Source organism: Prinia subflava, chromosome 5, assembly GCF_021018805.1.
Source record: "Prinia subflava isolate CZ2003 ecotype Zambia chromosome 5, Cam_Psub_1.2, whole genome shotgun sequence".
NCBI classification, from domain to species: Eukaryota; Metazoa; Chordata; class Aves; order Passeriformes; family Cisticolidae; genus Prinia; species Prinia subflava.
The window spans coordinates 28975628-28992976 of NC_086251.1; the positions used below are offsets into that span (position 1 = coordinate 28975628).

General features: G+C 38.5%; 1 protein-coding gene across 2 annotated transcripts in view; it reads left to right on the top strand.

Annotated features, from left to right (window-relative positions):
- Nucleotides 1-17349, top strand: part of MAP3K9 (mitogen-activated protein kinase kinase kinase 9) — a 61450-nt gene that overhangs the window by 3405 nt on the left and 40696 nt on the right. For both annotated transcript variants that reach the window (XM_063398698.1, XM_063398699.1), the window contains exon 2: nt 1937-2350. In XM_063398698.1, coding sequence (XP_063254768.1) covers nt 1937-2350 — 414 coding nt within the window. The remainder of the gene's footprint in view (nt 1-1936; nt 2351-17349) is intronic.

Sequence of the window (17349 nt, forward strand, 5' to 3'; positions counted from 1 at the left end):
GTGGGCTGCATGTTTGTTCGTTTTCAGTCTTTTAACTGGCCTTGGCCCTAGGAGCAGGTTAATTGAGGATTCTAGCAGTGCTGAAATGCTATTGACTGAAGAGATAGGAGTCAACATCTGGTTTTCTTTAGGTCTTTTATTAGTGAGAAATACAAGAGTGACTCTTGGTGTATTCTCAGTGACAGGATAGTCTCACATCTGAAGTTACTGTCACTACAGTCTTGTTTGAAAATTTCAGTGTTTTTGGTCAGAATCTATTCTTTTCATGTTTTCTAGTAATCTCTGTCTCAAGCATTTGAACACCAAGGTTGCTACTGTAGGACTGAAATATTCTTTGTTGTGCAGATCCTTGAAGCTCAGAGTGTTACCCAAAATATGTATTCACAGTAGCAGAAAAATAAATTATCTGGGTTCTGGACCGGAAGAGACCTCTTCTTCTGGCAGACTTTCTTGGTCAGTTTTCTGTGTTGTTTGCCATTAATCTTTTGTTCATGGAACACTAGGAAAGGCAGCAAAGGAATCCTTATTAAACTAAGTCATAGATTTGACTAACTTACAAAAGTAAGCCAACTTCTAAAAATAGTGTTCAGGAAAGGTAGAGCTCAGACAAAATACAAGCCTGCAGCTGTGGACAGAAGCATTTGTATTAACTCCATACAGTTTCATGACAAGGTTTTGTACTATAGACTTATACATAGAAAAGGCATTTGATTGGAATAAGGAGACTAGTTTATTTAAGTGGGATCTAACCTGCTCCCTTACAAACTTAATTTCCTCCCTACTAGACAAAGCAGGGGGAACCATGTCAGATTTGGCATTTCAAATGCAGGAAAGTATTATAAGACTTGGTGACTTTTTATTTAAATCTTGGATTATGGTAGTCTTCCTTTAAAGCTTTTTAAAATTTCATTGACTGTAATTGGTAACCATGCAAATGTCAGACAGAGTAATATCAGTGGTAGCCTACCATTGTTGTAAATTAAGCTGTGTCAACATGTTTTCATTGGTCAGTATGTGGAATTTTCATTCTACATTAGTATTGGATGGATTCTTTTGGCCACCCATATAAACTATTTAGTGTACAGTTGTACAGGATACATTTTCTCATTACTTTTGCTCCAGGTGAAATTTGTATGCTGAACTGAGGCAGCTGCATCTGTAGATTTTTTTCCTGTATGCTATATGATGCAAATTAGCCACAAGTCACTGTGTCAGCCTGTAAAGTACAGCTGTTGGTGTATGGAATAGGAATAGGAAGGTTTTGTAAAAAAATGCAGCATGCATTAATCAAGAAATGTTTTTTTATTGCTTGCTCTGTGCCCTCAGTATGTGGTGTGATCCATCTGTTTGTCACACTGTTGTCGGTAACGTCAGAACTGGTTAACACATCTCTTGTGGGGAACAAGTCTGTAGAGCCTGGAGAGGTGTGGAGGAATAAGTGCGATTTGGGAAGGACTGAAAGGTTGTTGTGTAGTTCAACAAGAGACATTCAAATAGGGACAAATGGAGAAGCAGATGTGTTTTGTGTTGTTTTAGCTATTTTACATTAAGCACAGCGAAGATTAGCTCGTGACTGTATTTTTCGTTTTCAGAATCTTGTACTGTCACTGCAAGTTTATCCTTAAGGGGGGTGGGTAAGGGCAGGGGCATCAGTATTATAAGGGTTTAACTGTGGTAAGAGGAGGCTGTTTTATTGTGCTACCATTTACAGCGAGTACTTTATACTGCTTTTATGACACTGCAAGGTCTGGTTTACCATAATGTTTGGCACTAAAATGTTGTCAGAAAGGTCCACTGCTTTCCTTTGTGTTGTTTTGGAGTGAAAATCGGCCCTTCCTCCAAGGGCAAGGGAGAGGTTGGCCAGCATGGACCTCCAGCTGAGGTACAGGCTGCATAGTTGCTAAATGCTTACGTCTTTCTTTTCCTCTTTCCCTAGTTCTAGAGATCGACTTCTCAGAGCTTGTTCTGGAAGAAATCATTGGCATAGGGGGCTTTGGAAAAGTGTATCGAGCTCTGTGGATAGGAGATGAGGTTGCTGTCAAGGCAGCTCGCTATGACCCTGATGAGGACATCAGCCAGACCATTGAGAATGTTCGCCAGGAGGCCAAGCTCTTTGCAATGTTAAAACATCCCAACATCATTGCCCTCAGGGGTGTGTGTTTGAAGGAACCTAATCTTTGCCTGATCATGGAGTTTGCCCGCGGAGGATCGCTCAACAGGGTGTTGTCTGGTAAAAGGATCCCTCCTGACATACTGGTGAACTGGGCCGTGCAGATTGCCAGGGGAATGAACTACCTGCACGAGAAAGCAATTGTTCCCATAATTCACCGTGACCTCAAGTCCAGCAACAGTAAGTGCTACACAGTGAGCAGTCAGGGTGCTGGGAGATGGTTTTGGGGAAAAATGTCCTACAAAGAAAAGAGTGGGGTAATGTTAATTTAGTGATCCTTTCTTGTGAACCACTGTATCCTCTAATTCAATCCCAGAAGGGTTTATTTTTATACAGTATGGTGCTTCAGATCACAGGAAACATGTAAATGCTTTCACTCTGTAGAAGCAACTTAAATGATTGAATGCAAAAGCAACTGTGAATGAAGCATGCTTTACTAGTAGTTCATATTCATGTAGTGTCTAGGTTTTATTTGCATTCCAGCAGACTTCTGTATGTTAAAAAGTCTTATTGAGCTTAAAGTGTGTATTATTCTTCCACTTTTTGGAAGAATAAATGCTTCTTTGTAAAGGTAAATGCTCTAAGCTTTCATTGTACTTGGTAGATTTTGCTGTATAGATGAGATGCAAGCCTGTTTTCTTTATGGGAGATTTAACCTATCCCAGCTGAACTGGATCTTCTCTTTATCCATCATAGAGCTGGTGTTGACAGAAATATTAACTCGTGTGAATAAAATGTCCTTGTACACCCAGGACTTCAGCTGATATTTGTGGTGCTTTACATGATACAGCTCACCCATTAGAGAACAAGGGAGACTGAACTTTGGTAGGGTTGTGGAAATCATGGTGATTTCAGCTGCTCTGTAATACTGTCAGCATTACTCTGTGTTGGTTGGGTGTTGCTCTTGTAGTGTGTCTCTTCACAAATCTTTAACTTCTCAAAGTCAAATGCACACCTAGAACATTATTTATGAGTGTGGGAGCAAAGTGCTGCAGTGGTTTAAAGATCGTCATCTCCTGTCCTGATGCCTGTATGCCACCGTTTAGCCTTTCCCTCTGCTTGTCTGTGTCGGATGGCAGGGGCAAACACAGACCTGCATGTTGGCTGTGGTGGTTTGGATTGGTGTGTTAGTATGAACTCGTTGTCATTTATGGCTTGAGTTAATAGGAAGCTCTATGAACTGGGTGGCCAGGATGCAGGCGTATGTCCCCTTTTGCTTTGAGGGCAGGGACATTAGCAAAGAGGTCTGATAGATGGGAATTTTAATATCTTAAATGGATTTACTAGCATTAACCATTGCAATGGTTAATGGTTTACAGCATTGCAATGCTGTAAATCTCCAGGCCTTGCAGTATCTTCCTTTGGTTTTTTTGCCTCAAATGTTGTGGCTGTAAATTTACTTAGTTGGTTGTGAAGGAGTAAAAAAGTATTAGTTCTTGTGAGTTTGCAAATAGGAACTGTAAGAGGCTTCAAGTTACTTTCTACAGTATTGTTCTTATAATAACAACGTTTCCCATTTTGTTAGAGTAAGGCAATCTTAATGTCAATAAAGATTTCCTGATATCTAAACCCTTCTCTTATAGACAGCAAATATATGGGCATGTTGATAAATGCTGTGACATTAAGGAATGATTTGCTTAATTAATGAATGACTGGTTGCATCTGAGAATAAGAAATAATTGCCTTTCAGTGTTGTGCCTTTAACTCCTCACCTAAGAAAATATTTACTTGCTTATTTTGCTAACAGGCCATTAAGATTTCCTTGCTAAGTGCTAGTTCAACACTTTTGAGGTTTAGAATGAAAGTTATCTCTAAGATAAAAAACTGTTAGCTTCTAGTACTTCACTGTTTTATTCAGACCAGAGACTTCTAGTTGTAAAAGGGAAAAGCATCAACAAGAGAACCAGCCCAGCCGAGGGACACCCAGTGCACAGTGTTACCACCCAAACAGATATGGATGCTACAAGACATCTGGACTGTCAGCAGCAAGAATAAATGTCCCTTGTCACAGTGAATCAGCAGAGTGTCATTGTGCTGCACTGTAAATAGTCGGTGAGAAGTTGCCACATTTCTCTCATTTGGGAGGAAGCAATAGTAAGAAAAAAGGAAGAATGAGTGAGAATGCCTCTGAAAGGATTCCGAGATGTTCTGTGTTTGAAGGGGATAGATAGACAATTTACATAGTGGTCGTGACCAAGACAGCATCAGATCTAGTAGAGAAATGATGAGTATAGGAAAATTCTATCCCTGATAGAATAGGGAAAATTCTATCCCTGATAGATAGATAAGGCTGGAGCAAGCAGTATTACATTTGAGAAACTAAACAAATGTTGGAGCTAGTACTGGAGGAAGGGATTTAAGATATTTTAAGGAAAAATTGTTGGTTTGTTCTTCTCTTTTGAAAGAAGATAAATTAGTAACCTTGGGTATGGGCTTGACATATTGCAACAGCTGTTTATTAAACAAATGGAGTTCTTCATTCTGTTCTGTGTGGTTGAAGAGAAATCTTAAAAAATATATTCTATTTTAAACATCTGAAATACATGTTCTTTTCTGAGTGTATCTACAGAGCAAGCATCATAAATATTAGATAATGAGAATGGTGGAGCTTTTTTGTGGGGATAAAGGATTGTAGAATAAACAACTTTGAGCTGCCTAAGTCATGTCTTTCTTGATTACTCATTGCTTTGCTGAAATCCCTTTTCTCTTATATATAATAAGCATCTTAGAAATTTCTCTGCTCTATTTTCTGTGGCGAGCTCTTTACTAGTTTTTTAAAGATTAGTGGACTAAGTTTATTATTGCATCCTGATTGGTATATAGCTGGCATTTTGTCTGTTTTTCTGAGGAATTTAATTTTTACAATTCCTGTGGATAATGGAGAGCAGGAAATTTCGTTAGCTTTGTGCCTGCAGAATTCCAAGCTTGTAGCATTTTCTTTGCCCAAGTTACCACCCACCAGGTGACAGGCAGTGATGTGTCTGTGGTGAGGAAAGAGCTTCTGCTTGCAAGAACTTGGAAAGGATTCTTGCAGACACATTTCCTACATATACTAAACATCTACAAGAGCTGTAGAGCTGTCATGGGAGCATCAGCTGTATTGATCTACTGATTGGTACTGCCTACGTTGAGTAATAGATTGAGGTTCTTGTACATTCTCGCCTTCAAGCACCAGCTGGCATGTAGACTGTGCAGCTGAAGCTGCAGGATGAGTTAGTTTGGGAGCTAGGGAACAAGACTGGGCAGTGGGAAAGAGCAGAGTTGCCTTATTTAAAATCAATTTTTCTACTAGAATAGGAGAAAATCAGAGAATGCCTTGTCAGATGTCTGGTTATATTTTGGCAGGCATAGAATGCATAAGGATAGTACTTCATGATGAACATTTTAAGCAGGTCACATTACGTTTTGAACATATCAAGTGGGCACCCTAATACAAGTCTGATAAATTAGCCCCATAAGGATTTGGGAAGAAAAATCCTTTTTGATTTGAACTGTTGCAGCTTGGTGAAGTCAGATAGTATGTACCAAAACAATGCTGAGAATAGTTGTCAACATTTCTGCTAGTGTAATAAAGAACACAAGGTTTTGATTACTTTGGGAGATAACTTCAGTTTCATTCATCTGAACTGAACTTCAGATGATTATTTGAAGATTCCAGGAGGTGTCTCTTTCTTGAGATACTCCTCATCAAAATCACTCCAAGTCAATTGTCTGTTATTCATATTTTTTGGTTGAAAGAAGGAAATTTTTTCTGTTCTATAGTTTTTCTTAATTTTTTTCTTGTTTACATTTTCATAACTTTACATTTAATGCTAATACATTTTGAGTGTAGGAAAAGTGCTCTGTACATTTAGTACCATGTTTGTTTGAGGAAGATTTATTGTAAATCTTGGAGGTTCTGAGGGCCGCCTGTTTTATTGCTTTGGGGATGCAATCAGGAAGTGAGTACAGAAAGGTCTTTACAGAATGAATTGTACACCTGTGATTTAGTTTTAGAGACCCTGAAATTACTTTGTTGAGTCTGAGTTCAGGTGGCAATAAGTCTGGTAGACGAGTGTTCCGATGACATTACCAACTCAGATGTGTCTCATATCACATGAGAGAAAAAAGATAATTTAGGAAATTATTTGGTTCTACTGTGTGGAGATAAGTATTTCTCTTAATTTTGAGCATTTGGTTTAAGGGATTCAAGTTATTCCATATGAAAATTAATCTTATTAATCTGACAGAATCCTCAGTGGCTGCTGCTGAGTCTCTTCATCGGGTGATATTTCCAACCCTTCCTTCTTCAGCTGTACCTTGGTGAGCCATTGAGCATATGTTACAGAATCTTTAGTAAGGCTTTCCCAATGTCAAAGCACCTCAGTAATGTAAATGCTGAACTATAGCAACAAAAGCAACTAGCAATGCCCACTGAAGTCAACATCACTGCACACAGAATAGCTCTTAAGAGTTTCCCTTTCTTTGTCTCTCATCTGTGATTCAAGTCTTATTTCTGGCTAGGGAAAAGTGCCTGGCATATAATGCTTAGGATCAAAAAGGGACATTCCTGTTGGTTTTAGTGAAGTATTGTAAATAATGAAGTTGGTCCTGTTTGTCTGTCAATGTTAGATATGCCAGCATTGCTGTAGGAATAAAGCCAATTAACTAATACTGTGGAGAGCTAGCAAAAGCATATTTGGTGAGTTTTTTTGCCTGTCTCAGCAAAACATATTTGTTATTTGCACTACGTCGAAAGATTTTGCTGAGGGTGTTCATGCCAGTTAGCAAAGTGCTTTTTAAAAGTCACCATGGTTGTGTTCCTCAAAGTGGCACAGAAGATTATCAGTAAAGTGACATCACCAAGGTCAAAGAAAGAGGGAAGGACAGAGGTCAAAATAAGCACCAACAATTCTGATTCAGCCAAGTCAGCAGTTCTTCCTTTCAGGTTACTTGAAGTCTTTACCTCTCCTACTTTTTGGACCACCAAAGTAATAGCTTTGCTTATTTAATGTAGTTCAGCCTTTATCTGTTCGTAAAGATGCCAGCAGAGTTGACTTACCATGTGGTCTATGGATAGTTGTTCCTAGGACTTAAAATATTTGTTGTTTTTTTTATTTTAATCCAGTTGTAGCTGACACTCTTTTGGTGGTCTTTTCAGAAATGGAAAAGTACTTGTAAACCTCTTCCTGTGTGGCAGGGGTGTAGAAGAGAACTCTTCCCCAGCCTGCTGAATGTATGTTGGCAGAGCAGTTTGCAAGTCTGTGCTGTTATTATTGCTGCTTCTGGTACTCCAGTGTGATTTGCTGACTAACTCTCCAGTGTTGTACCTTCTATCAGAATGGATGTCCTTTGTCAGTGCAATTAAATGACTGAGTAATGCTTCATTCAGAGTATAGTGAAGCTATTTCACTGATATCTGAACGCTTTTCACTGGGTGAATAGTTGGTCTGGCCTTAGTTGGATAACCCTTTGGCCTGTAAGAGGAAAGTGGTAAAAAGGTGAGTTTTTTGGGGGGGTGGGGGAGGGGTGGTGAGAAACACAACAGCTGAGAAATGAAGTTCCAGGGAGCAAAAATCAGTAGAACTCCTTTTTTTTTTCTTTCTTTTTTTCCAAGTTTAAAAATTGTGTGCAGTAGAAATCAGGGCTTTCAAACAGCCTGGATATACTCCTAAGACTGATGGAAGATGACTTCAGGTTCTGCCCTTAGGCAATTATCTGATTCTATCAACAAGCTATAAGATGATGTTGATGGTGCATAACTCCTAGTTCTGGTTACTCTGCTTATATTTCTCTTTCTCCTCAAAGTATAATAATTTGTGCTGATATCCTGGTCTTCTGTAGTGCTGTTAAAAAAATTCCAAATAGCCATAGTTTTTTGCATGTGGTAATACAATGAAGAAATTGATGCTATTAATACTACCCATTTTCACTGAAAATAATGAAAAAATGTATTATAGTGCAGATGATGTAAATTATGCCTGAAAGTGTTGCTAATTTTTAAGATGTTAAAATACGAGGAATTCACAGAAGTGGGCTGACAGTTTGTATGTTGTACTTTGGTGCTTTTAGATTTTTCTTTCCTTAGCTTTTGTAAATTAGTGCAGCTATTTTCCTCTCAGAGAGGTTTGACAGATAATTTCTCAGATGCTACACTCTTATTTTTCTATCTTAGTAGATTTCTCAGAATTCCTGAATGAAATAAATCTTCCATAAATGGCTTGTTTTAGTTGAATACAGATTTATAATCTTCACTGTTAAGTGCAAGTCAAAAATATGAAGTCTTGATGAAATAAATGTGATGTCCAGAAGAACACTTTGGTATTCTCCTGCCCACACTAAGTAGTAAAAGGTGATTTCACAGATGGAAATTGCTACCTTCATAGACAAATATGGAAAGAGTACTACCTCTTGTTTTTAAGAAATTGTGTTTATTACATTTGAAAACCTAGCTAATATCCTTTTCATGTAATTGAGCCACCATGTAAATTTTTCGCAGGGTTCTTTCTGCTTCTAAGAAAAGATAACTTGGATTTGTGGTGTGAAGCACTTTATTCAAATAGTGCATATGGAAGCATAGAACACTCCTAAGCACTGTCATGCAGCAGGTGTCCATAGGCATCCCCTGAATTCACCATCTGACCATCTATGACAAACCTGGGAAAGGTCTGTGTTGTTCTGAAATTTCTAAGGAGCCAGTTAAGAGTGTGAACAGTCTTGTGGTATTTCTGGGAAGCTAGAAGAATTTCTTGATCTCCACTATTTTTTTTTTTTTGTGTTTCTTCCACATCAGTAAACTTAATTTGAATTTTGACTGACTTCTGTCAGAAACTTCACTTTTGCCTTTTTTATTAAACAATTCCATTCAGAATTTCACCATATCTGAAACAAACTCGCTCTTGAATCAGACATTAAACACAGTCTTGTTCTTTGAAGTGATGATTCATCACCCATGATGATTCTTTAATTTTAAGTAATATCTCATTTTGAAGACTGTGTATATTTCCTTATGACAGGACAAGGGAAACCTTAAGCTGTTTGAAAGAATATGAGGTATAGCAGGTGGGTTTAAGTAGCTGCTTTTTGATACATATTTGCTTTTAGATTCTAGGATAGTTTGTCATGTTGGTGTGACTTTGCCAAAAGGTTGCCAAAGTTGATTGGCATGTCTGTTAATTGCTTGTTAATTGTCCTTCTGCTAATGGCAACTCTTCTTCAGACCCAAACTTTTTGCAGATATGAAAAAGAAGTAGTAGCAGAACCTCATGCACTAAGAAGAGAAACTATTCCAATGCGTAACAATTCAGAATTGTGTTGTTTGGTTTCATCACTGTTTCCTAAGATCAGAAAGAAGAGCTCTTGCCCACAGAACAGTAAATTTCTGTGTCCCAGTCGTGGAATAGTCATGATGATGGTAATGGCAGTGTGGTGCAGCATCACTCAGCGTCCCCTTGGGAAGGAAGTAGCCAGAGGCCACGCAACCTTCCTGTGAACCGTGTGTATTATTGCCACACACAGCCCTTCCAGTGTGCTTTCTAGGGGCATTGTTGTATTGCTCACGCATGCATTATAACACCACTTCTTATTAAAAACAAAAATACCCTCCCAAAAGAGAAAGCATTGTCTTGTGCACATATGGATTCCAGATTGTCTCTGAAATTCTGTATGTGCTTTGAATGCTGTATGTCTTATGTCTGGGATAATTTTTACAGCTACAAGCCAAGCTCCCAGTTTTCTGTACATCCATCTCAGATGCATTGTGAAACAGGCTCCTGGATTTTGCTTTGGCCATTGAGGAGTATTAAGATCTCCTGTTTGTATACCACTGGAAACATCTAAAATGCAAGCATGGCTTCCTCCTTGCCTGTGTATAGACTAATTGTTGAGATCTGTAGCAAATAACAGTCAGTGTGCCAACAACTCCACTTACTAGTAACAGGTAAACACTTTTACTACCTAAGATATTGCTTATTGCATCAATTTCTGTGCTTAAATTGGGAATTCCTGGGAGGTTCCTGGTATACTGTAAAGAAATGCTAGTGTGAATATTTGCTGTAAGGATTTAAGGGTGGTGGGATGTATGAGAACCAGGCCACATGGTCCACCTGCTGCAAAAGCATTGCATTCCTTTTTATAAGCATGGGCCTATGGAAAGATATTAGAGAATAGTCTTTAGTTCCTTTTAAGTTTGCATTGTGCAAGAATCCTGAGAATAAGAAAAATCCCACAACTTTGATTAATAGAATTCAATATGCCTAATTCTGCTTGTTGAAGTGTTGTCAGTCTTGCCCTGGATTTATTGATTAGTTTTTTCTTATTTGATGTGATCAGTCACATACTGTGTGGTTTTGGTATGATTCTGATCGTCCGGTAACCACGGAATATTCCTAATACTTTATCAGATCATTGATTAAAGATTCTAACTACACACAGTGTGAGCTGGCCCAAGAAAAAACCTAACAGAAATGTAGCACATCAAAAAGTGAACTGCTTTTTGATGGCTCTATTGAATGAGTTATCTTGTGTGGACTTGCATGTATAGCAGTGCCGGAATGCCCTCTTTCTCAGCAGCTGGCAACTTGTTCTGCTCACCTTAAGGTCAAACTCTGCAGTGTTCAAGAAATTCTTTGAGTTTTATGGTTGTCAGATGTAGCTTGGTGTTGATTGTGCATCTGAGAGCCTTTTAGCGTTTGTTCTGATGAATGAAAATACACTTCTCTACCTTTTAAAAATATTTTAAGTTAAATCTGATTTTAAAAACCCTATAAAACACCCCAGCTTCTGGTGTGGATTGTGCTGCTGCCTGTGAAGTTCTTACATCTTTCTTATCTTCTAGATTTTGGAGTATCAGCTTATTCCATGAATGAATTTGTGTTGGTGTTATTTACTGTTTCATAAAGATATCTTAATTGAAACCAAAACAAAACAGTTTGGGCTATCTTTTTCCATCATGAATTTCATGTTTATATTTGCCTGGAAACAGCTCCCACTGAACCAACGTTATTATTAAATCTCTTCACAGACAGTCTCTTGGGTGACAAATGATGAATGTCATTCATGTGATTTTGCTCTTCCCTTTCCTTTTTTTGTTGTTGCCTGATACAGTTCTTGATTTGTTGCAGGCTTTCAAACTGATACAGTTTGGCAATGCCCTGTGTTGAGTACGGATGTAATTATATTTTTTCCTTGGAGCATTTACGTGATGATGAAGAGTATAATAATCTATGCCTGAGCTAGAGGTTGTTCCAATGTCAGCAATATGGTAGGATTTAGTCTGAAGCCAAAGCTGAACAGCTCTGTTTTTCCCAGAAACTCACCTGAGCATTCAAAGTGTTTTGTACAGATCACTAAAGCAGTAAGACTTTTTACAGCCTGGCTAGGTGAAAGGATCGATTCTAAATATATCGAGGCTTTGGAGGCCCTTCCTCTCCCCTCCCCCATTATGCATTAGCTCTTTAGAGTTACTGTACTGCATGGCTTAAAATCCAAGAACTGCTGTGCTGTCACATCCATCACCTCCTCTAGGTTGATAGAAGAGGACAGTCATGCAGCTTTATGGATTTGCTGAACCCTGACTTGTACCCAGTAATTAAGAAGGCATTGGTTCTAAGGCGTACAGATATATTTTTCAATGTACTGTTACTGAACGGTTAGTAATAACAGAGATAATATTTTCTTATTACTAGAGGCAGTGTTTGTAGGTTTTGGTTTTGCTTCTAAGATGTGAAATCATGAGTGGGTCTTAAATTCTGTCCTCTCCAGGATCTTATGCAACACTTAGGCTTCTGCACCTCAAAGAGATATTAAAGATACAGTCCTGCAGAAATGAACAGCAGAGTACCCAACAGAAGGTAGGCAAGGGCTACATGCGGAAAGCCCGGACTTACTCCATGTGAAGATCTGTTAATCACTTTAAGTTCTTTGAATGGAGGATCAAGAGCAGATTGCTCATTATCTGGATACTTGTGAAGCAAAGCTCTGCTGGCTGTTGTGGAAGGTAGAGCTAAAATTGCAAATTAGATTTTGGCAGACTGCTACGATATGAGGTCTCAGTTTGGAGCGAATTTTTGAAATCCTTTCCCAAATGCTTAGTTCTGGCCTCAAGACAGAATGCCGGTGTACTGCCAATAGGACTTAATAATTAAAAAAAGGATTGCCTGGCAACCTCAGTCCCTTGTTCCCTTTGCAATAGTGCTGTTTTTTTGACTTGTTAGGCACACTGCTTTCTTGATAGCTATTCTCTCTCTCTGAGACAATGCAGCAGTATATTAAGGCTGTAGTATATATAATATTAAGTATATTAAGGCTATCTTTTCATCTAACATCCAGTATTTACCACCTTCAGCATCTGAGCTGACGTATCTTGAGAAGTTTTGCTTGTTTATAGGAGGGGAAAATACGATTGGAACAATCAGAGTAAGTTCAGTGAAACTGTCTTCTGTGCAAGAATGTTTTTGTTTCATCTATGAATACTTGTCTCCTTGAAATAAGGATTGTTCAAAAGCTAGAGGAGAATGTTTAATACTTGTATTAATACAGTACCTTTGGTATAAAAACCCTGAAGATTTCAGACTGTATTGCATTTCTTCAGAGTACAGTGGAACTTTTAATTCTTTTTTCAGATAAAAGCAGGTGGAAAAAGTAGTAATTGTCTCATGCAAGAAACAAAAGATACTTATCTGATTTTTCTGAATTAGTCTTCATTTTAAAGTATTAATCCACATTTGCCTGAATTTCACAGCCGTGAAGTAGTTGAAAGTATTTGGTCTGGAAGTAGATCTAGAAGACCGTGAAAGGGATTTGTACAAAGTGCAAATTCTACCTCTTGTGGGGAGATGAGTGAAAAATATTCTGTAGGCTGAAATTGTCTGTCCCAGTTGTGAAATTCCAGGGTCTGTATGTGTCAGAGGAGAAATTAAAATCAAAATAAAGCTCCTTCAGAGCTCTCCTCACTTGCATAAGTATTCTGTGGTCTGAAAAGCATCCCTTAGAAAACATACGTGGTTGAGTTAAAAGATTCTTTGTTCAAAACCAAGTTTCCTGTAACAGATTGGCTCCGTTTTGGACATATTCTGCCGTGGGTGGGTGGCAGAGTCTGGATCCTGTGATATTACTCAGTCTTTTATCTGCTCTGGCAAACCTTCGACTTCAGTAAGCCTTTAGCTTTCTCGGGAAATTTGTGTTAAGTAATTTTTGGATAAATTTGGATTTGTTTGGAAATGGAAATATTTTTGGTTTCCTTCAACTCTTGCGCTTGGGATTTGTGCTGTATTGGTGGCAGAGAGAGGTTTTAATGGTAGCACCTCCCTGTATGGGTCTGTATTGCTCTTAAATCATACCACATGACTTGCATTATTTAGAACTAAAACCCTGTTCATGTTTTGCATTTAAGGATCTTGGAGTGAAACAGCATTGGTTTTCATAAAGGTTTTACTTTGTTCTTTCATAAAGTTCCTATGCCTGGGATTTGGTAGACTCAGACTGATCTGTCTGATCAGACTTCTCTCTTTACAGTACCTGAATTATCTAAATGGAGGGAGTAAATGGGCTGATGCTCATTCAGCATCTGACCACTTTTGGTAGTTTGCATTTGGATACTTTGCACTTTGGTCAGTAAAGCCACAGCAGGCTGTTCTGTTTCCAGGATGGAGGAAGAAATAAAATGTGTCCAATATTCCCACCCACAATGGTACTCCAGCCAGTGGTCTTTCACATTCCAGCTATGACAGGGAATCATCAGTTCCCTTCTTTATAGTTTCCCGTTGGCCTTAGTGATGTTGAAAACAGTGATTGTACAGGAGCAGATGAGCAAAAGCCTGTGGGAAAACAAATCTGGTACTTGGCTGTTGTGTCTAGTGGTGCTTCAGTTGCTCTGGAATGATCTGCAAAAACACCCAACCATATCAAAAAGGTATGGTATTACTCTGGGAGAGAAAAGTCAGGCAAAAAAAGGTCATTTCATGCTAGTTTGACTTCCCTTGCCATTTTTCAGCCTATGAGGTCATAACTGGTGGTCTTTTCACTTCTCTTCAATCTTAATTAAGTGAGAATAGATGTGAAGCATTGGAAGTAAAGGAGAAACCTTGTTTAGAGTCCAGATAAAAAGGGAGACTGGAGAAGAAACTTCACCCAGTCTGTGCAGCTAGTTAATGATTTAAATATTAGAACTGAATGTTTCTACAGTAAGTTAAATAACAATGACATTTATCTTATTTGTAGTCCTTCCTGTTGTCGCTGCCACCCATTACTGTTGCTGCCATCTAGCTCTTGGCTTATGTCAGCAGCTGATGTGGCCCTAAGGAGAGAAAAGCACTACTCAAAGTAATGGGTAGCGGCTCCTGGGAACGGGTGTGAGTGAGAACATTTACAGGCTGAGTGCCTTTGCTGGAGATTTTCCTCTTGTTTTGATGTGACTGCTTTCTGCATTTGTACAATGTTGGGTGACAAAGCATTTGACCCACAGTAGTGTTAATGTTGGTGGAGACTGGAACAGAACTACTCAAGTGCACTGACACTTACAGGTTTTTGGATACTTCCAGCACCTTTGAGGGTTTCAGGCTTCTCAGCTCTACATCATCCAGGTGTTGTGTCTGTTTGGTAGCTGGCAGTCAGGGCCTCACCTGGCACATCCACCATCTGCTCTGTTTCCAGGTGTAGGAGCTCCCTTGAAGGGAGGCTTGCCTGAAGTACCTTTATAGTCAGTTTTTCTTACATTTGTGGCAAAAGAGCTTCTGTTAATTTGTTCTCCCAACCTGTTTCAAAGCACCAATATCCACCCTAGCATGCTAGAAACTATTAAATGGTACATGTCTCTATGAAAAATTGATAAAGCTTAAAAATATAACTGTAAAATACATGAGTTAACGTTGCTTTATCACTAGGCAGTAATTTTTTTCATGGTCTGCCTAGAACTGTTGTATTTCAATGAAAGAATAGTAGTTACTCTGGCACTAAAATCTGACTCCATTGTCTCCACTGGGGAGAACATGGAAGGTAAGTATGAAGCCTGCAATCATCCATTAAGTTAGAATTATATCCTGGTGTACCACAGATGACAGATCTAGCTCTTTTCCCCCACAGTAGGTTTCCTTGTCTTCTAACCTTATTCCTTACATATTTCTTTCTGTATGCTTTCTGTTTTCATTACGGTCAGTCCTGCTCTTATTTCTTTTTGTATTTCTCCTTCACCTAATTATTGTGACCATTTCCATCAGGCCTGACACTCATTAGCTAATAGCTTTCTATTCTTGTGTGCCAGATTTATTGAGTAGCATCACACACAGATAATTGACTTGGTATGAGCTGTGAGCTGGTCCATACAAGAGACTGCCTTAGATGTTTTTGCATTTTTTTTTCACATTTCTTAGCACACACACACATCCTCTGGACTGGGAAATGGAGCATGAAGTTGTTGATACAGCTGTTGTTGTGAAGTACAGGGCAGTGGGCAGTTTGGTGGTTAACTCTTGTGGTGGAATTGCAGGGTAATCCTGATTTCCTTGGTATTGTTGTTACCAACTTTTGCCTTTTAAGTCAGGAACTTCTTTATTTTCTGGGTATGCTGTGTGCCAAATAAACTGGGAATACAACAGCAGAATAATTGAAAAAGCTGAAGCCAGCTTGTGGTATGCCTGGCTGTTCATACTATTTTGTGCAGTAGACAGCAGCCCCTTTCTTCTACTTTGATAGATACAAGTGGATTATTTTTGCTGTGGAAGATCACACTGTTGTAGTTCCTTCCTGAATGTTCTGCCTCTGAAGTGATGAGTCAGCTTGCAACACAAGCAAAGCAAAGGAGTATTCTGTTCAGCACTAAACTATGCAGATTAACCTAATCCTTCTTCTAGGCTCAGAAACCAGAAAAAGGCAATTATGACCATATTTTGCTGCCTTGGCACTTAATGTTGACAATTGAGGAGCCATTTTCTGCCAGTTCTTTGATACTGCTAGCAACTGGATCAGAATATGTTAGTGTTTATTTTTCCTTACTAGGTGTTCCCCATTGCTTTGGCCCACTGGATGCTAAGAATGATGTCCAAAAGTGTATCTGAAAACTAAAACAACCATTCCAAAAGAAACAAGCAAAAATCTGACAGTGTTACTGCCTTCCAGGGGGAGTATCAGTTTGTGAAAGGAGATTATAATACATTTTCTTCTTCTGCTCTCTCGTGAGTAGAACAGAGAATTAAAACAGCAGCTGTTTATTTTGTTGCCAAATTTTTTTTCTTGGTTTACCTTGTGAAATGTTTCCTTTGGTGAAAGCAATCTACCTCTTTAAACTCTCTTTTTTGTGCATACTGGAGGTAGTATAGCATTGGATTAAAAATATGAGGTATATGACTGAGGTTTTGTAGTGACCAACTTCAAACCTAAGTAAAGATTATTATACTTAGTTTAGTGATTGGATTGAAAGATTTGCTGCAGATGGTCTTTCTGTTTGTGTAGGATATAGGTGCATGTTTAGAAGGAGAGTAGATGGGTTTAAGAAGAAAATTGAAGGAAAGGAATAGAAATGTATATATTCTGGCAGGAGGAAAGAGATTAAGACTTAGAGCTTCTAGCATAATTGGAAAAAGGAAAAGCATTGTAATACAAATATGTTGGGTTAAGCAGAATGAAGAGTGTATCAACAATGCAGTTATTTGCATTGCAACACTACAGCAAAGTTGAAAATATTTGCAAAACAAAATTAGCTAAGCAGTTTTAAAGTTCCTAATGCAGTGGCTAAGAAATAAAGTGATACATATTAGATGTAGTTTACCCAATCTCTAAGGGGTTTTTAAAACATAGATACAAGTAGATCAAAGGACATACAGCTTTATGCACCTCAAAGGTTATACATCTTTATCCCCCATTTTTATCTTGTTTTGGTATATCTGTATATCTGCTTTCATGTCTTTCTGATAGATACATGTGTAGGGAAATCACAGTTGTATAATGCCTGGAAATTATGTCTTACCTACATTAAGGCTTTGAGTGTTTGTCCGTGATGTTCACCGTTGACTTTTCAACTGATTCCATGATTATTAGGGTGAATGGTGCAAGACGCAGTGAGAGATGACCTTCAGCTGCCTTTGTGGGCAAAGGGACAGTTTTACTTAAAACTTATTTTACAGTAGTACCAGTTTGGCTTACATTAGCTGTCATACTAACAGAACAATATATTTCTGACAACTTAATTCTAAAGTTGTTTAGGCCAC